This window comes from Gracilinanus agilis, chromosome 1 (assembly GCF_016433145.1).
Source record: "Gracilinanus agilis isolate LMUSP501 chromosome 1, AgileGrace, whole genome shotgun sequence".
In the NCBI taxonomy this organism is placed as follows: domain Eukaryota; kingdom Metazoa; phylum Chordata; class Mammalia; order Didelphimorphia; family Didelphidae; genus Gracilinanus; species Gracilinanus agilis.
Window position 1 is genome coordinate 586480847 of NC_058130.1, and position 25855 is coordinate 586506701.

General features: G+C 33.9%; 1 protein-coding gene across 1 annotated transcript in view; it reads left to right on the forward strand.

The window, feature by feature from the left end:
- ATP9B (ATPase phospholipid transporting 9B (putative)) overlaps positions 1 to 25855 on the forward strand; it is a 506373-nt gene that overhangs the window by 72654 nt on the left and 407864 nt on the right. Inside the window, exons 4-5 of the mRNA XM_044683481.1 lie at positions 273 to 386; positions 18000 to 18108. Of these exons, the coding sequence (XP_044539416.1) occupies positions 273 to 386; positions 18000 to 18108 (223 nt within the window). The remainder of the gene's footprint in view (positions 1 to 272; positions 387 to 17999; positions 18109 to 25855) is intronic.

The following is a 25855-nucleotide window of genomic DNA, read 5'->3' on the forward strand; positions in this document are numbered from 1 at the left end:
TTTCATATAGCCAAATTAAAAAAATCAATAATTCTAAAATTTGAATTTATTATTTTTCAATTCATTTTAAATAACTTATTTGCTGCTTTTAAAAAATAGATGGTATGATTTCAGAAAGCCAGTGATAAAATTACTAAGGCATGGGTGGATAAATGTCTACATGCATACTTTAACAGAACTCTGAACTTTTTATATATTGATTTAAAAAATATATTGAAATTGTAATTTTTTTTCTTGTAGTCTTCATGTTAATTTTCTCTTCTCTTTTTTAGGTTTTATATGAACAATTCAAGTTTTTCTTGAATCTCTATTTTCTGGTTGTGTCCTGTTCACAGTTTGTACCAGCACTGAAAATAGGCTATCTCTACACCTATTGGGCTCCTCTGGTAAAAGAAAAAGTTCAATATTGTATTCAATTAAGTTTAATATTATGAGCATATTTTTTAAGACTTTAAAATGCAATTTAATATTTGACACTGTTAAGAGATATATCGATCAATTTAAAAGTTTGTTTTTAATAGTTTATCATATTCTTGTCCAAAGATTTAAAAATCATTTTTAATATAGAAAATTCCACCAAATGGTGTATGATATTTGTATAGTGATATTTTGGCCCTACAAGTTTTAGGCTTTTTAGATACTATGTTTCTCTGTGAAGGTTACTATTGCAAGTGAATGCTCCTTAGTGACTAAGGAATTTTGAATTAGACATTTTGTATTTTCCCCAAGGGTAGCATGTCAGTCTTGCTTGCCTAATTCCCTCCTGTGCTAATTGAGCTCCTGGGAATGATGTTGAAGGAATTGTGGGGTATATTCAGTTAAGTCTCTTGACATCCTGACAGATAAGCACTTTTTCCCCTTGGCTGATGGAATGTCAGTCATGTATGTGAACATTCTAAAGGAACGGAGCCTATAACAGTCCATCTCTTGTTGATAGCTTAGAGTCTGAAGTTTTTTGAAAAAGTATTATTTAGAATATTACTTATTAATGTTTCATTTGAACAATATGCTTCTGGTTGTTTTCTTTATGTTTTAACTTGCATGCATCTTCTTTACTACATTACTTTTCCCTACTGCTTTTGTCAGAAGAAATAGATTGCTTGTTTCTTGAGTCTAGTTTCAATATCAGGCCAAAGAAAAAAAAAATATATATATATATATATATTTGGAAAGGTAGGTGAATGGAGGTATATCTGCAAATAAAGTACTAGGTCTACCTGATACATATCATTTAATTAAGACCTCTTCAGAATTTTATGCTTATGGACCTGTGGTTCATCAAACTCTAGTAGGGTCATTATATTAACTGTATTTCCATCATATAGAGAAAAGCACATAAAAAGAGGGAATTTGCTTATTGAATGGAAATCTCTGTAACTGTTTCTTTTTTTCTCCTGACTTTAGTCATTTTCCTACAGTGTGATCCTTGTCTCCTTTATCTGACTATTCCCAGAATTTTCTTCTTTTTTTTTTTCACTTCACCAAAATTTATTTTGGTGCTTTTCTGCCTTTATTACATTTGCCTACCTTTGCTTAAAGTCTCTGATAGTTCTGTTTCTGAAAACATTTACATTGAGTGAAATTTTAGGAATTTAAGAATAACTTTATTTGTATGCATAATAGTCATAAGATCCTATTATAATAATCAAACTGCTCTCTCTGAAGTTACCAATGACCTCTTAACTGCCAGATCTAATTGCCTTTTCTCAGCTGTTATCCTTGACCTCTCTGCTCCCTTTGGCACTTTTGACCACCACCTATCCCCTCATGGATATTCTCTCCTATAGATTTTTTTTTTAAACCCTTACCTTCCAATACTGCGTATTGGCCCCAAGGCAGAAGAGTGGTAAGGGTAGGCAATGGGGGGTCAAGTGACTTGCCCAGGGTCACACAGCTGGGAAGTGTCAGAGGTCAGATTTGAACCTAGGACCTCCCATCTCTAGGCCTAGTTTTCAATCCACTGAGCTACCCAGCTGCCCCCCTTCAATAGATTTTCTTGACACTATTCTCACTTGGTTTTCTTCCTACCTTTCTGACTGTGAATTCTCAGGCTTATTTTTCCCCTCTATATTATCTTAGAGATTTCATCAGTTCCCATAAGTTTTGTTATCTTTTTGCAGATGATTCTCTGATCTATATATCTAGCCCAAGTTTCTTTTCTGGCCTACAGGCCTGTCAACAATTGCCTTTTGGACATTTTGAATTGGATGCCCTATAGGGCAGAGGTGTCAAAATATGTAACCTGTAACCTACAATAGCCTAACTGCACAATGTTTATTAGCACATTTCTTAAAGCATATAATAAATGCTGATTAATAGATAAATAATGCTTTATAGTTTCAAAAAGCTTTGTATATTATGACTTTATTTGAGTTTCACAGTAATCTTGTGAAAGTCTATTTCCCTTATAATTTAAGTGTAATTAGATTAAAATATAACTGAAAAATATTTAAGAAAATAAAAACACAATATAAAATATAGAGAACATTAAATTTAAAAACTAAGTTACTCTGTGGCCTACAGGGGTTCTTTTGTATGGATTAGTGGCACCTATTTCTATTTGATCTTGATTCTCTTGTCATGAGCATATCCAAATCAACTCCAACTAAAACATAACTCACTATTTTTTCTCGAATGTATCCCCATCTTCTTAATCATCCTTCTAATCATTCAGAATTTGCAACCTCCCTATTATCATTACTCATTCCTAGCTCAGTTATCCAGTCAGTTGCTAACTCTTTCATTTCTATCTGAACAAAATCTCTTATATAGCTCCCTTTCTCGCCACTCATACAGATGCCACATTAATTCAGGCCCTTATCATCTTTCCTTGGATTGTTGCAGTAGTAGTCTACTAATTGTTTTTTTTTTTTTTCCCTTTCCATAAGTCTCTTCACTCTTAATACATCTTACACACACACCTTGTCAGGGTTATTTTCCTAAAGTGCAGGTCTCAAACAATGTCACTTCACTATTCCTTAAGCTCTAATGTTCCTTTTTGCCTCCAGGACCAACTATAAAGTTGTTTTGACATTTAAAGCCCTTCATAATTTGGGTCCACTCTTTTAGAGTTTACTTATCCTCCATATACTCTAAGGTTTAACTGTACTGGCCTACTTGCTCTTCCTCTTCCATGAAACTACACCCCTGATTATGTTGACTTCTCAGTGATTAAATCTGGAATATTTTCATTTCTCTCAGCCTTTCTTCTTGTCAAGATTCACTTCAATGCCACCTTCTTTAAGAGAACTGTTACTGGTCCCTCCAGTGACTAGAGACTTCCCTTCTAAGGTAGCCTGCTGTCTATTCAGTAGGCAACTGGCTAACTCATTGGATAAAGCACTGGGCTTAGAGTCAGAAACATGAGTTTAAGTCTCACCTCATATTTACTAGCTGTATATCCTTGAAATCATTTAACCTCAGTTTTCTCAACTGTAAAATGGGAATAATAATAGCACCTATTTCCTAGGGCTGTTTTTAGTATCAAATGTAGTATTTGCAAAGCACTTGGCACAGTGCCTGGCACATATTAGGTGCTATACAAATGCTAGCTACCATTACTTTGTAGCTTGTAGGTATCTAGTTATATACATATAATTTCCCCTTTTAGAATATATGCTCCTTCAGGGAAAACTACTTTAGCTATTATTTGTATATACAGTGCTTAACAATGTAAAGTTTTAAATTAATATCCAATAACTCCCAAGTATTTTATTTTATAAATATGTTAATAATCACTTGAAGTAGAAGAAATAAAGGAACAAAGTAAAAGTCTGAGTGAAATCCACTTTCCCAGCCACAATCAGGGGAAAAGAGAGCACAAGGGTGAAGATACACAAAACTTGTATTTTCCTTCTATTAGTACATAATGTGAGAAGGAACATGGGAAACTGGGATTTAGAGTCCTAGGGAGCAAATCCTAATTACATAATACAGAGCCTGGAACATAGTGAGCTTTGAATAAATGCTAGTCAATTGATAGATAATGATTTACAGTTTCATATGTATATATATACACATATATATATATATATGAAATTTCATTCTGATTTCATAGTAACTTCTATGAAATAGATAGTTTATTATTACACTTTTACGTTAGTTCATAGAGGTTATTGACTTACATAAAGTCACTCCCTCAGAGAGAGAAAGGGGGAGAGAGTGGGTGGGGGAGGGAGAGAAGGAGAGAAGTTGGGAGGTAATCTCTATGGGAAGGTGCTAATGGGGCTCAAAAGGTGGTTTGAAAGCACATTTGTTTCAGGAGAGAAAAGACATATGTAAGTGAACAGCATACAAAATCTTATAAATGTATAAGAGAGCTTACAGAGTGTTTTTTTAAGAGGAGAGACCTTCAGTAGGGCAGGCTTTGGTAACCAGCTAGACAAATTTAAACATTTGACCAATATAAGTCATATTTTGGAGAATTTTGATTGTGAGTTAGAAAGAAAGACAAGAAACAGTCCATTCTCTCTTTTTATATTTTTACCATTTGGAACTATTAACTGATTTAACTTTGTAGAAAAACTATGTGAGACACTGTCTTATGCTTTTTTTGGGGATAATATATTCTGTCTAGTGGTTGCCAGTCAAAAAGTATTTCTTAAGCATCTAGTTTGTGCCAGACCCTATGCAAAGCTCTGCGGATACAAAGAAAAGAAAGACAAAAACAGTCTCTTCTTTTGAGGAGCTCACTGTCTAATGGGGAAGACAATATGCACATAACTATTTGCAAACAAGATATTTACTGGATAAATGGGGCTTTGTGGTTAAGTAGCTAGGGAAAGAAGGTAGAACTTGAGCTGAGTCTTATAGGAAGCCTTGCAAGTCTGGAGGAAGAGATGAAAAGAGAGTAGTATGGTATAGCATGGTGAAAATCAAAAGAAAATTCCAGAATTTAGGAGATGGAGCTCTTGTGTGAGGAATAGCAGGGAAGCTATTGTCCTTGGTTTTTATATAGATGCTAATATGTTTTATATTTTAATTTAGTCATTGATTACCTTATTTGGGGCAGCTAGGTGGCATGGTAGAGAGAGCACTGGACCTGGGATTAATGAGCTCTGAGTTTAAATGTGGCTTCAGACTCTTACTAGCTCTGTGACCTTAGGTATGTTACTTAACTCTTAGCCTCTATTTTTCCATCTCTAAAATGACTAGTAGAAGGAAATGCAGGGACAGCTAGGTGCCTCTGTGACTAAAGTGCCAGGTATGAAGTCAGGAGGACTGGGTTTGAAATTTGCCCTCAAGATACTTCTTAGCTCTGTGATCCTAGGCAATTCATTTGTTTATTTTATTGGAACCTGGAAACTTCTATTTAATTAATTAATTTGGAATATTTTTCCATGGTTACAAGATTGATGTTCTTTCCTTCCCCTCCCCCTGCCCCCTCCTGTAGCCAACATGCAATTCCACTGGGTTTTGCATGTGTCATTGATCAAGACCTATTTCCATATTATTGATATTTGCACTAGAGTGATCGTTTAGAGTCAGTATCCCCAATCATATCCCCATCAACCTGTGTGATCAAGCAGTTTTTTTTTCTTCTGTGTTTCTACTCCCACAGTTCTTCCTCTGAATGTGGATAGTGTTCTTTCTCATAAGTCCCTCAGAAATGTTTTGGATCATTGCATTGCTGCTAGTAGAGAAGTCCATTACATTAGATTGTACACCACAGTGTATCAGTCTCTGTGTATAATGTTCTCCTGGTTCTGCTCCTTTCATTTCACTCTGCATCAATTCCTGGATGTTATTCCAGTTCACATGGAATTCCTCCAGTTCATTATTCCTTTTAGCACAATAGTATTCCATCACCAACAGATACCACAATTTGTTCAGTCATTCCCCAATTGAAAGGCATCCCCTCATTTTCCAATTTTTTGCCACCACAAAAGCACATCTATAAATATTTTTGTACAAGTCTTTTCCCCTGTGATCTCTTTGGGGGACAAATCCAGCAGTGGTATGGCTGGATCAAAGGGCAGGCAATCTTTTAAAGCCCTTTGGGCATAGTTCCAAATTGCCCTCCAGAATTGTTGGATCAATTCACAACTCCACCAGCAATGCATTAATGTCCCAATTTCTCCACATCCCCTCCAACATTTATTACTTTCCTTTGCTGTCATGTTAGCTAATCTGCTGTGTTGAGGTGGTACCTCAGAGTTGTTTTGATTTGCATTTCTCCAATTATAAGAGATTTAGAACGCTTTTTCATGTGTTCTGATTTCTTTTTCTGAAGTTTTGATTTCTTTATCTTAAAACTGCCTAGGCAAATCATTTAACCCCAGTTTCCTAATTATTACTGCTCTTCCGTCTTGGAACTAGTACTTAGTATTAATTCTAAGACAGAAGATAAAGGTTAAAAAAAAAAGAAATGTAAAACCATTCTAATATCTTTGCCAAGAAAACTCCAAATTGGGTCACAAAAAGTTGGAAATGACTGAAATAACCAAACAACTATTACCTAATTTTGGTTAAAAATCGATACTAATAGTCTCTGTGTAAAACTGCATCTATCTCTTATACAACTTAATACATAAAGCAATAAGACATATATTATAGTGCCTACTATGCTGGGCACTGTGATAGGTGAGATAGTAGGGACACAAAACCAAAAACGAAACAGGTTCTGTTCTCAAGGAACATGTTATTAGGAAGGAGACAACATATACATACAAAATAAATAAAAGGTTAATCTTTTATCAGAAGGGAACAAATAGCAAGTAGGATTGAGGGAATACAATTGAAAAGGCTTCATGTTAAAAGATGACAAAGGAGCAGAGTTTTGATGGGATAAGGGGATTCTTAGAGATGGTAAGGACAGAGAAATTCTAGGTTTGGGGGAAGCTACTTCAAATCTATAGTAGACGGAATTATATATGTAAGGTACAAAAAAAAACCAGTTTGGTTCTTAGAATAAGAGAAGAATTTTTATTATATTATATTTATAATAACTTATAATTTATAATAAGGTTGGACAGGTAGGCTTGAGCCTGGTTAAGCTTAAAAGCTCAACCTAAGGATCCTAAGTATTCTTCCCATCCCCCCCATTCTAGTTCTGGAACTGTGAACAACTAACTTTGAATTTATTGTTTCTGTCTCTCTGTCTCTCTCTGTCTATTTCTTTTAAATCCTTACTTTCTGTCTTAATAACAACTCTAAGACAAGGACAAAGGCTAGGCAAATAAGGTAAAGTGACTTGTCCAGGGTCACACAGCTAGAAAGTGTCAAGTCAGATTTGAATTCAGAACCTCTCATCTCTAGGCCTGACACTATCCACTGGGGTGCCTAGTTTCCCCAGCTGCTTTTATCCTTGATGGGATGTACTAGTCTATTAACTTTTGTCCTATTAGTTGTCTCTAGTCATTTGGATTAGATTGTCCATTCCTGGCCACTACTTTTTTGGTAGGAAGCAATTAGAGTTTAAGTATGGGAGGAAATGGGGTCAGTTATGGGCTGTAGGCAAATAACTTAAGCAAGTTTGTAGAAGTTATATATTATTGTAGGTAAAGGCTTGAGGCAGGGAGTAGTTTAGATCAATCTGTCAGTCATCCAGTATGCAAACCAGCTGGATAGGGCATGGAGTCAGAAAGACTTGAATTCAAATTCTGCCTCAAATATTTAATACCTTTTTTTACCTGGGCAAGTCACTTAACTTTGTCTCAGATTCCTCATCTGTAAAATGGGGATTAAGTATAGCATCTACCCCACCTCCCCAGGATTGTTACAAGATGAAATGAAATAATATTTGCAAAGTGTCTTTGAACAGTACCTGGCACATTAGTAGAGACTTTATAAATATTATTTGTTATTATTGTTGTTGTGGTTATTGTTAAAGTACTTACTATGTGCCTGGCACTATGCCAATAAGCACTGGTGGTACTATGAAAGGCAGAAAAGGCCACTGCACCACAGGAGTTCATATTTTAATGAGGAAATAATATGTGAATAAATTGGAAGTAATCTCAGAGAGAAGATACTGCAGAATGTCTCCCATTAAGAAGACATTTGAGGGAATTTAAAGCAAAGATATGGAATTAGATCCTTCTATATAGAGTGTCCTGCGTAAGCAATAGCAAGAAGGTTTACAAAGTATTTTACGTAAGAAGTTTGAAAAGGTAGAAAAGGTCAGATTATAAGGTGCTTCATAAGTCTGATAGGATGTTATATTAGATCCTAGAAGTAGTGAGGGGTCATTGAATTTTATTGAGTAGGGTAGTGGCATGGCCACTACACTATTCTATGAAAGATAATTTTGCCTTTTGAGTGGAAAATATATTGGAATGGGGAAAGACTTGAGGCAGAGAGACCAACTAGAGAGAGAAATATAATAAGGACTCCCTGAATAGAGATAAGGAAGGAGATTGAGGAAAATACACAGCTACATATTAATTTTAGCATTAAAATGTCTGTCTTACGGTCACACCCTCTTATATTTATTAAGACCCTTACTTTTCATTTTAGAATCAATACTGTCTGTAGGTTTCAAGGCAAAAGAGTGGTAAGGGCTAGAGAATGGGGGTTAAGTGACTTGCCCAGGGTCACACAACAGAAAGTGTGTGAGGTCAGATTTGAAACCAAGACCCTCTGTCTATTGAGCCATTCAGTTGCCCCCCAAACCATTCTCTTTTAATGAGTTGATTATTCAAAAGGTATTTTTTCTAGTTCTTAGCTTTTAATTAGGAAACTGCATTTAATAAACTCTTCATTTGTGTTGCAATTTATAATTTATAAACTACTTTTATAATTGTCATTGCCCAGCAATCATATGAAATAGAACAGGCATTATCATCTTCTTTTTACAGATGAGGTAATTGAACATATCATGATAAGGATGTACTGGTAAGACCCAGGTGGAAAGGATTTTAGAGGTAACTTCTTCAACAACTTTTCATAGCAACTTTACTTTGATAGTATGTATCAAGGGAATGTTTAAAAAATAACATAGTTTGATTTTAGCAAGGAATTTGACACAAAGCCTCTTTTAATTTTCTTGTTTATCTTCATCTCTAAAACGTAAACTAGATTATCTGTACTATAACAGTTTCTGAGATATAGAGATGTTAAATGTCAGATGTAAGGTCAGTTAGGACTTAAACCTGCATCTTGATTTCTTTTCTATTTTCATCTATGCTATATCCATAGTACATTTTCCCCTATAAAAAGAGATGACAGGGGCAGCTGGGTAGCTCAGTGGAGTGAGAGTCAGGCCTAGAGACAGGAGGTCCTAGGTTCAAACCCGGCCTCAGACACTTCCCAGCTGTGTGACCCTGGGCAGGTCACTTGACCCCCATTGCCCACCCTTACCAATCTTCCACCTATGAGACAATATACCGAAGTACAAAGGTTTAAAAAAAAAAAAAAGAGAGATGACAGTTGTTCCAATTTACATATCTTTTCACCAACAATTCACTAGTTACTGATGTACCAAGCACTGGACTGAAGCAGGAACAAAATAATTTAAGGTAGGATGGGTGAAATTTTATCATGTGTAGGTGGTGTTATTTCGTTAATAAGGAAAGAGTGAATGAAGGCAGCAAAGCAATGTGTTGGAGCTAAGTTTGGATGCTACTTCCAATGGGAACTGTATATATGTAGAGGTCAGGTGGGAGAAATGTTATTAGATAGAGTTGGCAAGGTAGAGTGGTAACAGATTAATGAAAGCATTTGAATCCAGACAAAGGAAACTGAACTTTATTTTAAGGGTTTTGGATCTAGGAATGACATGACTAGATCTCTGCAAAAGGGAAATTAGTCTGAAGTGTAGAGTAGTCAAGGTGGAAACAACTTTTATGAAGCTCCTGGAGTAAGCCAAGTTGGTGATAATTGTTTATTCCAGGTAGCAGTAGTAGAAATAGAATGGAGGTGACAGACATTATAGGGAAAGTATCAAAAAATCTTTGAAATTAGAACTGAAGGAAACAGTAGGAGGTCACGTATCAGTTAACAAAAGGGAGCAGCTAGATGTCTAAGTTGATTGAGCACCATACCTGGAGACAGGAGGTCCTGAGATCAAATTTGACCTCAGAAACTTCCTCCTATTTGACACTGGACAAGTCATTTAATCTTAATTGTCCATTTCTGCCTTGGAACTAATAATTAGTATTGATTCTAAGACAGAATCAACAAAAAGAACAAAACAATTAGCAAAAGGAACTTTATCAAATACTGCAAAAAAAGGCCATTCAAGAAGGATTGGCATTGAAAGCTACTCCCTCATTGTCATTAAACTAAGTCCCACCTAAGTGTTCCCCATCTGCTCTTCAAACTCTCTGGGGAACAGTTAGGTAATGATCCATGGGTGTTTACTGGCAGTAGTGTGGATAGGTCAGTCAGCTTTACTGACTCTAAGCAGTGAACTACAGGGGGCTCTGCCTTTGGTTACTGTAGCTGCCAGGGACCTCTTCTGCTCTAAGAGTTCTTCTATTGCTTTTGGGAGTGGATGCTTTGTTGGCTGTTGGGGCAGCATCTCTGCCTACTGCAATCCTGTGCCAATATAGGATAACTGCCATGTGGCAGCAAGTGCTGCTACTGCTTTGCTGCAGAAAAGACCTAAAAACAAAATGAAACAAAAAAAAGCAGGAGGTGCCTCAGCCTTGAATTAGCTCCCATCATCTGCTGCCTTTCTTCCTGCTCATGCATCACTGAATGAAACTAGAGAATATCACATAACTCTTCTGACTGGGTTCACCACAAATTTACGGTTTATGATCTCAACTGGGCCCTCACTCTTTGAAGGCAATCCATTTATGCTGTCTTAATAGATTAATTATAGGCAGGTAGATGGTACAGTGGATGGAGTGCCAGGCCTAAAGTCACATGGAATTATGGAGAATCAGAAACAACTGAAAAATTATTTAAATAATTTATTGATTTTACCAGAGTTCTTCCAGATCTTTTTTATCCTTCCTCAAACCTCCCACAGTTTCTCTATTCTCTCAATAAAGAACTTTGATTCTTATTTTACTGAAATAATTGAGTCCATACACTGAGAGCTCTCCTCTATTTCTCCTAAAACTCACTTTACTCTGATATTTTTCACAAGTATCTCCTCTTTCACCCCTAATATACTTAAAAAGTAGTTCTTTTTTGCCTAGGCAAATCCCTCTACATACATAAGTAATTGCATTCCCTCCTTCTTCAGCAGATTGCCCCTCTCCCGTCTACTATTTCTCATCAAGCCTTAACTTGATCTGGTCATTCCTGGTAGCCATCTTCCCATATCTCCTTTTTGTTACTATATTCCTCATGCAAAACATTAGTAATTAATGTTGCTACTTCCTTTTCTTTCACTCTCTTAAATCTATGCAGACTTTCAGTCTCATTAATTAATTGAAACTGTGCTTTTCAAAATTACTAATGACCTCTTAAAATTTTTTTAATACTTTTTAAAGTTTAATTTTTTTATTCAATCCTTCTCTCTCCACACCAGAGAAAACATCAATCTGGCAAAATATATGGGTTATATTTTTTGTGTTTCCATTTTTCAGTTAATTCTTTGGAGATGAACATTCTCTAGTTATTCTTCAAATCCATAGCCTTATATAATGTCTTGGTTTTACTCATTTCATTCTTTAATATATCATGCAGTTCTTTCCAAGGTTTTAAAAATTAATCTGCTCATCATTTCTTGTGGCATAGTAATATTCCATTGCAATCATGTGCCACAGTTTGTTTAGCTATTACCCAATTTCCAGTTCTTTGCTACCACAAAGAAAGCTGCTATAAATATTTTAGAACATGTAGGTTGCTTTCCTTTTTCCCTGATCTCCTTGGTAAATAGACTAATGTATTTAAGAATATACATAGTTTTATTACTCTCTGGGTATAATTCTAAATGGTTCTCCAAAATAGTTCGATCAGTTCACAGTTCCATCAACAATATATTAGTTTCCCCACTTCTCCACATCCCTTCCCAATGTCTGTCATTTTGTCCTTTTGTCTTTTTAGCCAATCTGATGGGTATGAGATGATATCTCAGTATTGTTTGGATTTGCATTTCCCTAATCAGTGATTGTAGAGTGATGATTTAGAACATTTTTTTTTATGTACCTATATGTATTACATTGATTTCTTCATCCAAGAACTGTCTATTCATATCTTTTGCCTGTTTATCCTCTGGGGGATGACTCTTATTTCCATAAATTTGACAACGTTCTCTATATATTTTTGATATGAGATCTCTATCCACTAATGGTTTCTTTTTTAAAAAACATTTATTAATATTCATTTTTAACATGGTTACATGATTCATGCTCCTACTTTCACCCCCCCCCCCCAACTCTCCCCATCCATGGCTGATACACATTTCCACTGGTTTTAACATGTGTCACTGATCAAGACCAATTTCCAAATTGTTGGTAGTTGCATTGGTGTGGTAGTTTCGAGTTTACATCCCCATCATGTCTACCTTGACCCATGCATTCAAGCAGTTGTTTTTCTTTTGTGTTTCCTCTCCTGCAGTCCTTCCTCTGAATGTGGGTAGCGTTCTTTACCAAAAATCCCTAATAATTGTCCTGTGTCATTGCATTGCTGCTGGTACAGAAGTCCATTACATTCGATTTTACCATAGTATATCAGTCTCTGTGTACAATGTTCTTCTGCCTCTGCTCCTTTCACTATGCATCAATTCCTGCAGGGCTTTCCAGTTCACATGGAATTCCTCCAGTTTATTATTCCTTTGAGCACAATAGTATTCCATCACCAGCATATACCACAATTTGTTCAGCCATTCCCCAATTGAAGGACATACCCTCCTTTTCCAGTTTTTTTGCCACCACAAAAAGCGCAGCTATAAATATTTTTGTACAAGTCTGTTTATCTATGATCTCTTTGGGGTACAAAACCAACAATGGTATAGCTGGATCAAAGGGCAGGCATTCTTGTATAGCCCGTTGAGCATGATTCCAAATTGCCAGCCAGAATGGCTGGATCAGTTCACAGCTCCACCAGCAATGCATTAATGTCCCAATTTTGCCACATCCCCTCCAGCATTCATTGCTCTCCCCTTCTTTCATTTTAGCCAATCTGTTAGGTGTGAGGTGATACCTCAGAGTTGTTTTGATTTGCATTTCTCTAATTATTAGAGATTTAGAACACTTTCTCATGTGCTTATTGATACTTTTGATTTCTTTACCTGAGAATTGCCTATTCATGTCTCTTGCCCATTTATCAATTGGGTAATGGCTTGACTTTTTATACAGTTGATTTAACTCCTTGTATATTTGAGTAATTAGACCCCTGTCAGAGTTTTTTGTTATAAAGATTTTTTCCCAATTTGTTGTTTCCCTTCTGATTTTGTCTGCATTGTTTTTGTTTGTACAAAAGCTTTTTAGTTTAATATAATCAAAGCCATTTAATTTACATTTTGACTTGAATATAAAGAGGGAAACTATAAATAAGTTAAGTGAACACAGAATAGTATACTTGTCAGATCTCTGGGAAAGGAAAGATTTTAAAACCAAGCAAGAGCTAGAGAAAATTACAAAATGTAAATTAAATGGTTTTGATTATATTAAACTAATGGTTTCTTAATTGACAAATTGAATGGCCTTTTCTTTTTTTAACCCTTAACTTCTGTGTATTGGCTCATAGGTGGAAGAGTGGTAAGAGTGGGCAATGGGGGTCAAATGACTTGCCCAGGGTCACACAGCTGGGAAGTGTCTGAGGCCGGATTTGAACCTAGGACCTCCAGTCTCTAGACCTGACTCTCAATCCACTGAGCTACCCAGCTGCCCTGAATGGCCTTTTCTTAATTCTTATACTTTTCTAGTCTTTGACACCATTGATTACTCTCTTTTCCTTGTATACTTTCTTCTTTCTGATACTACTTTCTTCTTGTTCTCCTATTTGTCTGACAACTCCTCATTCTCCTTTGTTTGATTTTTATCCAGGTCATACTCACTCATCCTGGGTGGTTGCATAAGACTGTTCTGAACCTTCTTCTACTCTGTAATATATCACTGGATAATTCGTCAGCTCTCATGGATTCATTTATTTCTATGCTGATGTTTCATAGATCTAGTTATCCACGTACACTCTCTTTCTTAACCTCTAGTCCTACATTTCCAATTGCATATTGGACATCTGGAACCATATTAAACTTATTCTATTAAGAATTGAATTCATTATCTTTCCCCTAAGCATTCTCCTTCTACCACTTTATTCCCAGTCACCTGGGCTCCCAAACTAGTCATCCCGAACTGCTCATTTTTTGTTATCCCCTTCCTTAAATCCAATGTGTTGCCAAGTCCTATTAATTCTGTCTTCTTAACATTTCTTATATATTCCCTTCTTTCCATTGACACTATTACTGCCCCCTTTTAGGTCCTTATTATCTCACATCTGGTCTATTGTATTAGCCTTTTGATTAGTGTTCCTGTGTTAGGTCTCTTCCCCATTCCAGGATATTTTCTGTTCATCCATCAAATTGATTTTCTGAAAAGGCAGCTCTAATGATGCCTCCCTCTCCTTCCACCATCCTATTCAATAAACCCAGTGGCTTCCCCTGACTTCTAAAATCAAGTATATCATTCTCTATATGGACCAAAAACTTTTCATAAGCTGGTTTTCTCCTTCCTTTTGAGTCTTTTGACATCTTATTCTCCCCAAAATATTTTGCATATAAATGACAGTGGTCTTTGGTTTTCTTCACACAAGACATTCCATCTTCCAATTCTGCATTTTCATTAGTTGTCCCTCTAGCCTGGAGTCCTCTCATTCCTTATCTCCATTTCCTGAGTTCCCTTACTTCCTTCAAGTCACAGATAAAGCCTCAACTTCTGACTGTTGCTGTTTACCCTTAATGCTAATGCCTTGTTTCTCTTGATTATCTTCAGTTTTATCATTCATATATATATATATATATATACACACACACATATATATATCTATATCTATATCTTGTTTGTATATAGTTATTTGCATATTGTCTCCACCTCTAGACTGTGAGCTTGTAGAGAACAGTCTTTTTTTAAAAAAATACTTTGTATCTCTCTCTCTCTCTCTCTCTCTCTCTCTGTCTCTCTCTGTCTCTCTCTGTCTCTCTCTGTCTCTCTCTGTCTCTCTCTGTCTCTCTCTCTCTCATATTCCATTCAGTAGCATCAAGACAGAACGTGTTGAAGGTAATGTTGGAGTTTGACAAGATGCAAGTAGAGGTAGGACAGAGACAAGAGACTCAAAGATTGCTGATAGTTGCTTGATTTCAGTCATAGGATAAACATTTGCAATTTTATAAGTTTACCACCTCTTCTATTCATTACTCTTTTTTAATCAGATATGTTGGTTGCTATCACAGGACAAATATATTAATGTACAAAATATTAGATATTTAAAAATAAATTTTAGTTTATTTTGGTTACTATAGTGGCATTGATGAAGATTAAAGTACCAATCATCAGTGACAGACTGTGTGCTTACATTTACCTTTTGTAAGTTTATCTTTGAATTTTATGAAGTAGCTGATGGTATAGTAGATAAAGAATTCTGGTCTTGGAATCAGGAACTCCTGAGCTCAAATCTAACCTCAGATATGTACTTTGCTGTGTGACTCGTCGTTTGTCAATTAATATCTGTTTGCCTCAGTTTTCTTGACTCTTAAAATGAGGACAATAATACCTCTCTATCAGAATTGTGGTGAGGATCAAATCAGATAATATTTGTCTAGCATAGTTCTTACTACATAGTAAGTAGATATTATATAAATACCTATTTCCTTCCTCTTCCCCTTCTCCTTCAATGTCAATACAACCATCATATATGAAGTAGTGATATAACTTGCTTATGCCAATGTAATATTTTGCCCTTTCCTTTTATATCTATGGTAATGGTATATAAAGTTCTTTAGTATTTCTTATTCTTGAAGTAGAATATTTTAGAAGATTACATGTCTTATCCCAACATTAGGGACCAAGACAAATTATTGTGTTATCACACAGCTAATTTAGACTTGTAATAGAGTCAGGCGTGTTTTTATAAAGAGGATAGACTTGGAGGCATCATTTACCCTTTTTAGGGACCCCTAGCCTCCTGATCAAAAGAAGAGCTAAAAATAGGTAGCTTTCTTGTTTTTAAGACAGTATCTTTTATCTTATTGGCAGGGTGTATGCTGAGAGTAGAAGAGGCTTGCATTGTATTATGATGCTATCCTAGGACTGCCTATTCTTTAGGAGTTTTGGTTTACAGCTTTTGAAAATTTTCACATTCATTTAAGTAATATACCATTAGTCTTTTTCTTCTTTGCTGTTATAGCTTAAAACCATACATTTATTAGCAAAGTGAGAATTTTAATTTATATCTTAAATAATATTGATTATGACTTCAGTCCTAGGAGATAACTGTAGCTAAGATATTAGTCAATTTTATGCAATCTTTAAACATTTGAGGGTGCTTTCTTGCAGACTTTTTCAAAGGTTGTTGACCCCAGATTATTAAACGTGGCCTTCCCTTATGATTATTTAATTACTATTTCTTTGGTGTTTTATCAATAAATTTGTAGTTTGATAATGATTGAAAACTGGAAAGGCAAACATATGGTGGACCTGTACAAAGGCAAAAACTACATTACAACTTATTCTTTTTTATACCATGCAGAAATGTCAAACTTAATAATTCTGGCCTTCCATTTATGAATTGCTGTGATCAAGCACCTTAGGAGAACTGTTTGCAAATAATTACCTTCTTTATCTAAGTCCAAGACAGTAAGCATTCTCTTTTGTGCCTGTAAGATAAAAAGTATTAAATACTTGTAAGATTAAAGTTATTAAATAGAAAAATTCCTAAAGTTACCCCTCTTGTTAGATACATTATTAAGTCCTATCATGGTAGACATATTTTATGTATGCATTATATTGATCAAGTCCTTTAAAAAGTAAATATTTCTGCGTCTCAAAGATATCCAAGACTTACCTAGTAGTCCACTTATTTTAAGCTATATTTCATTCAGCAACATTTTAGAACAAAAGAATAATATTCACTTGGCGTTCTATTATTTAATATGTTGACATCATTTGATGAGTTTTATACGAGACCTGTCATTCATAAACTAGATTAAAGAAAGGTCATCATTGCAATGAATCCAAATTTAGAGTATTATTTATTCAGTCATTGTGTAGAATAAAAAGGAAAACACTGATGAATGTAACAGGAAATTTGTAAGCTTTACTAGTTGGGTATTAGCTATATATTAGTGTAGTATCAGGGATTCAAATTAAATAACAAGTAGATACAAGTTTTATTTAGATGACCTAAAAATAATCTATATGGCTTTTTTTTCTCTTTGTGAAAGAAATGAATATTATATAAATACCTGTGTTATCAGATACAGTTGAATGATAATGAGCTGTTTTTTATAAAGTTAATTAGTATGGAGAAGGAAATTTAGAGTCAGTAATAGTGACTAGAAGGCTAGATTAAAGAGCCATGAAAACCTGGGTTGAATCTTGCTTCTTCCACATGTATATGGGCTATGTAGTCCTGGACAAGTTAATCCCTAAGCCAACTCTTTGACAAATGTAGAATAGTTTTTGATCAGCATTGAAAAGAGAGAATTTACCACATAGATGAAACCATACCTTTGAACCTTCCCTCTGTGCTTCCCTGTCCCCCCAGAAGAAAAAGATAATCAATGTGATTTCTCAGCTATTGGTTTTTATTGTAAAGATAGATTGCATGAATTAAGTATAAATTTTTTTACTGGTTGTTATTTTGTTATTCACGTTCCTGTGTATTATGCATATCCATCATTTTAAAAAGATGATTTAAAAATCTTTTGACTACTAATTATTTTTAAAAATTAAGGTATATCTCAATTTCATTATTGTTTTTTTTGAGTACTCTTTTGTAACCTTTTGTTGTTATGTTATCCTTTTGCCTTTCTTTATATTAGTTCATTTTATCTTTTACAAAACAATTTTAGGAAAAAGTTAAATTTGGGACTATGTTAGCCATTTTTCTTTGTTAAAAATCCTTTTTGAGCAATATTTTATGTGTTATTTTGTTTTCAATAGGGATTTGTCTTGGCTGTCACTATGATACGTGAAGCAGTTGATGAATTTCGACGTTTCCAACGAGACAAGGAAATGAATTCACAGTTATATAGCAAGCTTACAATACGAGGTTGGCAAAGATACTTTTAATCATATGTAGCATTCCTTTAGTCAATACTAAGTAGTTTTGTCATTTAATAACAAGATTTTAACTGGTAGAAGAAATAAGTGTAAGGAACTTGCCCTAACTTTTGCCCAAATTATGCCTCTGAGGTTAATGATAACTAAATATTCCTGTTGTGTTAGATAAGAAATATTATTTTGTCTTAAGTTTTTAATCATTACCCTGGATTGTACAACAATATGTAAAATATATGCATGTATTCATGTACATGTATATTCACACATATATGTATACCCACATTTATTATAAACTGCATATATTCTGCTATTTGCATTTACTTTGTACTTTGTGTACATGTCTATTGATTTTCATATGCACACTAGCCTTTCAAACAAATATGTGCCTTATATAAAATACTAACTCATTATATGTTGCTCATCCTTCCAGAACCGTAACTATCTGCACAGAGCTTTAAACCTGAAAGGAAAGTAGGTTCCAAGTATCTGAAACAGGTGTCAAAAAGCCAGTGTGTTAAAATCATGGACTTTAGTAGTTAAGATTTTCCCTCAGAGCCTTGACTCTTACCTAAAATTCTTTTGGTCTGGTCTTTGGGGCTTGTAGAGAAGAAGAAAACATTATAAAAATGTTTGCAAGGACTTATTCGATGCAGGCACAATGAAATCAGGAAAGGGTTCACTTAAGTTCAGCATCTAATTCTTCCCCTTAAAATGTAGTTGATCATTATTTTAAAATTTAAATTTTTTATTAATATCTTTTGTTTTATATAATTTTCTTTTTCTAATATATCCTTTCTCTTTGTCTGTTCCAGAGGGCCATCTATATATAAACAGAATATAAAAAAGGGAAAAAACTTTATTCAGAAGAACTAACCAATTCTTCAGTCAGATTTGACTTGTATGTCACATGCTCTGCTGTTTTCTATCTTTTCAAAGAATGGAGTGAAGTATCTTCTCATTGCTCTTCTTTGAGAATGTTTGGTCATTATAATTTCATAGTATTCAGTTAAATTATTTTTTATTCCTCTATCCATTTACATTTCTGTTCTCTTTTGCCTACTGAACCAGAAAATTATTCTGCTTACTTCACCTTATGTCAGTTCATGTTAGACTTCCCATGACTATTTGTGTCCTTCACATCCATATCTTACAATGCAATAATACTTCATTACACTCAGGTACCATCATTTGTTTAGCTCTTTCCTAATCAGTAAATATCTACTTTGTATCCTTCCTGTTACAGTATAAAAAAATGCTGTTCTCATTCTTTTCCTCTTCATTTGTACAACCAACATTCTACTTTAGATCTTCATCTCTTCTTGGCTGGACAGATTGGAATAGCCTTTTAATGACTCCCTACTTCACACAACAGCCAAAATGACTTTCCTAAAGCATAGGTCTAACCAGTCACTGTCTTACTCATTAAACTCATGCAATTCTTTATTACCTCTAGGATCAGATATAAAGTTCTTTGTTATAAAGGTCTTCAAAGCTTTCCATAATGTGGCCCTGCCCTACTTTTCATTCTTTTTATTCTTTATTCTCTGAATACACTGCAATCCAGCCATATTTTATTTTTTCTATTTTATTTTATTTTATTTTCTATTTTATTTTATTTTATTTCATTTTCTATTTTATTTTATTGTTTCTATTTATTTCCTTTTCTCTGTGGGTGTACTAGTTATCTCCCATGTCTAGAATGCTGTCCTTTCTCACATCATCTCTTAGAAGCCCTAATTTCTTTCAGGACTCGGCCCAAATATCTTCTGGAATTGCTTCTTGATTCCCTAGGTGCTAGAGTTTTCCTCTTTAAAGTTACCTCCTGTTTCATGTAGGTACCTAGGTATTTATATATGGATTTTCTTTTTAGAATGAAATTTCATTTAGATCTGACTTTTGGCCTTTATTATATCCCAAGTGCTTAATTTAGTGCCTGCTTCATAATAAACACACAATACCTGTTTGTTGATTAATTGGTGTATATGAGACCTTTCTTTTTATTATTGACCACCTTGGAATATATGCCTACTAGTGAAATATCTTCCTCAGAGAGCATGGGCATTTTAATTACTTTTTTTAGCTTTATTACAGACTGTCTCACTTTTGCATTTGTTTTCCAGTGCTTAGCATAGTTCTTGTCCCATATAATAAACATTTAATAAATGTTCATTAATAATTTCAAATTGTTTTCCAAAATGGTTGAACTATTTCACAGCTCCATTTATAGTATGTTGAGTGGCTATTTTTCCAAAATCTTGAGAAATATATAAGATATTTAAGATAGAACTCCTATAAAATAAAATGAAATATTTTTTAAAAATTTGAAAGAGATGAACTTTAGTAATAAAATCACTTAGTTAAAACATCTGATTGTTAGAAAAAGTTAGATAAATGCCATATATAATTTTCCTGTTAAAGGCTCCAAATCATTTGCAAGCTCTCTTGACTATTTAGTAGGTTATGATTATTTACACTGATTGAGAGATCATTTCCAAATGTCATAATTCTGCTACTTGTAATATACTATACTCAGAAAGCTAGAGAAAAATGTAGGCAAAAATACTTAATATTATATTTTTCTTAGATGTTTTTTGAAGGTCTCAATGTTATATGACTCTTTAAAGTGCTATAAAATTTGTAATTTATTAATCAGTTTCAGTAACTTCTAATAATGTCAAATTGCTCTTTAATATAAAAATGAAAATTACATACATATGGCAAAACTGATGTGGTGAATGTTTTTAGGTAACCTGATGGTGAATAACCAAGTCTCAAGCAGTAGGTTAGAAGGTACTACCTAGTTTCTGCTCTACGAAGTAATTTTTATCTTTTTAAATTTAATATTATATTTTCCCAGTTGCTTGTGATGAAAAAATTTTTACGTGATTTCTGAAATGATAATATCTAAATTATTTCCCTCTTCCTGCTCTGTCCCTTGTTCCTGAGTTGGTAAGCAATTTTATTTTGATTATACATATATGATCTTGGAAAACATTTCCATGTCAGTTATGTTATAATAGAATACTCATATGAAACCTACATTGAAAAATAAAGACACAGAAATAAAGTGAAAAATAAAATGCTTCGATCTGCATTCTTGAGGGGTGAATAGCATTCTTTTGTTGTAAGTCCTTCAGAATTGTCCTGGATTATTTATATTGCTCAGACTAGCAAAGTCTTTCACAATTGATCATTGTATAGCATTGCTATTACTGTGTACAGTGTTTTTCTGGTTCTGCTTCACTATGCATCAATTCATGTAGGTCTTTCCAAGTTTTCTGAGTTCATCCTGCTCATTATTTCTTATAGTGCACTAGTATTCCATTAACAATCATATACCACAATTCATTCAGCCATTTCTCAATGTAATGGCTGTCTCAACCTTCAATTCTTTGTTACCACAAAAAGAGTTGCTATTAAACTTCTCTCTCTCTCTTTCTTACTCTCTCTCTCTTTGGCAGAAATAGGTCCTTTTCCCTTTTTCTTTTTTACTCTCTGGGATATAGGCATATATTAGTATTTTACTGGATCAAAGGGTCTGCACAATTTTATAGCCCTTTTGAGCTTAGTTCTGAATTGCCCTTCAGAATTGTTGGATCAATTCAGAACTCCACCTATTAGTGTCCCAATTTTGTCTTGTTCCCTCCAACATTTATCATTTCCCCAGGTAATTAACTTTAAAAGATTTTTCTTTGCTCAGATCAAATTTTATTTAGCTATTGGAAATTCATTGTCTGATTAAAATTGTGTTCTTAAAATGTGAATTATAATCTCTTTTAAGGTGTTTAAATATTTGTTGAATGGAAAAATGAATAACTTATTTATTAATTTTTAATTGCATTAATAACAGTCTTTTGTTTTGCTCTTACTTGTTTATATACTTAATTATGGACTCTATATTTGTAGTTGTCAAGGAGATCTGTTGAATTAGACACATGAACTTTTCTGAAAAATAAAATAAAGTCATCTTGCATATGTCTAGTTGTGGTAATTGTATAGAAATCCATGGAATTACTCTACTTTTTTTGGAGTAATTAAAAAGATTTTTTAAACATTGATTCATTTCATATATTCAAGAAAGTTTTTTGTTTGCAGATGATAATTGATTTTTCATTGGTTAATTTTTCCCATTTGTGAACTAGCCATCTTTCTACCTCCTGGCTCTTTCTATTCCTATAGTTTGATGATCTTATGCTACATTAGTATCACTATAAAGAGAAGGTATGATAAATAAGAGATAAAAATACATTTTGCTACTTGTTTAGCACCTCACAACAGTTTTGTCAGTAGAGAATGTTGAAGTGATTGATTTAATTTTGAAATTATCACTGGTTAATGAAAAAATAATGCCTTTTTCTCATAAGTAAAATTCAGTAATATAAATTGTCTATCTTGGTTGTAACAATCACTCATATAGTTATCTGCATTACAAGCAGGCAAATAAGGAAATTTTTTGAGTTGTTCTGGATTGTTTTTTCAAATGCCAAGGCTACAAACTTGAGTTTAAGGAGGTCATTTTCAAAAAGTCAATTTATCTTTTAAAATTTTAAGACTTGGATTTGAATGAATTCTGTACTATGATTTTTTTTCTATGTATTAGTTACTCTTTTCTTCAAATATTAGAGGTTTCTTCAGTATATTTTCAGGCTTATTGTTCTTGAATATCACCAGTGACCTGAGTATTATTTGGGAAACAGGAAAGTCCTTTTCCTTGGATATTAAGTGACACTTATATTCAGAGAAGGACTTATGTGTAATTGGTTTTCTAATCCTGACTATAGTCATTTATAAAACATGAAAAAGATAATTTTTTCTTCCCTTTGTATTTTAGAGTCGTTGATTCAGTTAGCCTAAATTTAAAATTCTGAAGACATTTGGTTCTTTTTGTAGTTTTTCATTTTCTCTTAAGTGTGTACATAAAATTGTGAGATCTTTTGGGGAGATTTACTATTTGTGTAAGGAATTATCTTCCATTGAAGAATTAAGATTTTTTTTTTTTTTTTTTTGCTCTTGATCTTATTGGACAGTCCTCTGTTTCATTTCCATTAAGTTTAGTACTGGCTCTTAGTTTTAGATAGGGGGAAAAAGTCCACTTATTCCTATGTTCTCTAATGTTTTGTTTTGTGTTTTTTTAACAGAAGTAGATGTTTTATTTTTTCAAAAATTTTTTCCGCATCTTCTGATATAATATTTTTCTTTTCTTGTCATCAATATGATCCATTATGTTTTTCCCCAATGTTGAATCAACTTTCAATTCTGCTGAAATCTAAAGTGGACATAGTATATCATGTTCTTAATACATTGTTTTTTTACCCTTTCAGTTAAGATTTTGTTTAAAATTTTAACATCAATTTTCATTAGTTTCTTCTCTAACTCCTGATTTATGTATTAGTTTTTGTTGGTGGTCAAATTCTTGTGCTGATGAAATCACAGATTCCTGTAGGTTATAGTGCCATAATGAAATAAGGCTTAGATATTAAAAAAGATTATATATTTAAAAAGTTTTTTTGGGTCATATAATACTGAAAATAATTCTGTATGAAGGATGTTATTATTTTTAACCAATTTTACTTCTTAATTGAGAGCATAACCCCTGGATTATCTTGCCATGTAAATTCTTTGGCCACAATTTTATTTTTTCCTCATGGATATTAGCATTTCTTTTTTTTTTTTTGTGGGGGGGACGACATCATTTCAGTGCTTCATATTTTTACTGTATAAGTAGGAGTATTTTGTTTTCAAATTTCTATCATTTTTCTTGTAAGTGCAAAGTCTAAATTCTAAATTTTGGTAAGAATAATATACTATACACAGTGTTACAACAATGAAATAAATCATAACTGTAGAAAATAGATAAATAAAGGTAATGGATAATGGAGACACCAGGGATGTTATAATAAATTCAAATGATATGTGGGTACACACATACACTGGGTTGTTGGAGAGACTAGACCAGGTTGGGAGACCAGAGGTCAGCTAAACTGCTGCTAACTGACAAAATGGGTGTTGATCAACTGTCACCCTTGGGCCAGAGGCTTTGAATCCAACAGGCAAGGTAAAAAGGTTTTAACAGGGTTTAATTATACTTAACTTAAATAGAAGTGGGATAGGGATTTCTATACTTAAAACCTAAAGGATAAAACCACAGGGCAAGGGGAGCACTTATTCTACTCCTATCTAAGTGATCTAACAGGCAGGGCCCAAGTAGCAGTGTAGTCTCTAGAAGGCTGAATCAATCCTGGTGCCAGCCAGTCTTGAATCAGCACAGCTATGGATCAGAGGGGTGTCTTTGAGGGTTCTCACAGCTTTCCAAAGAGGTTCACAGGATGCCAAAATCCTAGGTGGTCTAAGATATCCAAGAAGAAAGAGTGTGCTAAAGAAATTGTCCACCAGGTCCCAAGCTTCTCCTCTTCTTGGTGCTGTTCTGTTGTTGCTGGCAATCCACCTCCACTCAGGATCCCAAGGAAATCAGGAAGCAGGGTCTGAGATCTCCCTGGGCTGGGAACAGTTTGCCCACCACTAATGGAGTCCTCTCTCAGGGCACACACACTTCCTCCTCTTTCATTCTATCCTAGAATGCTCCAGCTCCAGCCTGCTAGATGAACCTTAATTTTTAATCAATAACTAATCTAATCTTCCTCACAACATAACCCAATATAAAAGTCATCATATTTGCTTTTCTTAAATATATTACATTTGGAAATTGAAGAAATTAAATAAGATGCCAGACTTAGAATCAGGAAGTTCTATTCCTGTCTCAAATATCTACTAGCTATATGACTTTGGTCAAGTTGCTTAACCTTTCTGTCTTAGTTTCTTCATCTGTAAAATGGCACTAACAGCAGTATCTATCTCAATGCTAGCTATTACTAGGTTTGCAGATATTTGTTTCATTATGAAAATCAGCTTTTTCTTTTTTCTTCAGATTTCCCAATTTTATTTCATAAGAGGAATTAATATTTTTAAAAAGTTATTTTTACACTGTTTATTCTGTATAAATTTTGCTGAAATATATCCATTACTAATCCTTTTACATTTCAGATAATAGTGTAAACAGGTTCATTAGGCAGCACTTTCTAGGCAAATAGGCAACGTGAGAAGTTCAAAGGGAGCCATTTTCCTTATGTACACCTCAAAAAAAAAAACCTGCAAAGAAAAAACACCAAAAAGAAGAGCTAAACATAAAAACTTTCAGAGGTTAGGGGCTAGATCCATGATATATAAAAGCAGCTCCCCTCACCAATTTTAGCTCTTTGACTCTTGAATTTTCATAATAAGAAAAATGATTTTATTGTTTATTTTAAACTAAGGAAAAGTTATTAATTTTTTTCATTGAAAGCATTTAACATACACTTATGTAATATTTTAAAATAGTTTGGGAAGGAACTATGTCTTTCTAAGTTGATCTAGATTTATTATTTGGTAGACTTAACAAGATACTCTTTCTGGCATGCTTTAAGTACCCTGGATTTTGTAAAGTCTAAATTCATTACCATTTTTTTCTTCTTTCTCAAAACATTCCCTCCTATGGCTGACTTTAAATTCTACTTGATATTTTTGTATGATGTTGATATCTGGTATGATGATGAGGATGATGATGAGGATGATGCAGCCCAATTTGTCTTCCTCAAATAGCTCCAGAGTTTGAAGTAATGTATTCTTCAAGGTTACATAAAAGAGAAATTCCTCTATTTAACATCTTGTTTCTAGCTCATTTAAGATTCAAGAGGCTTTTC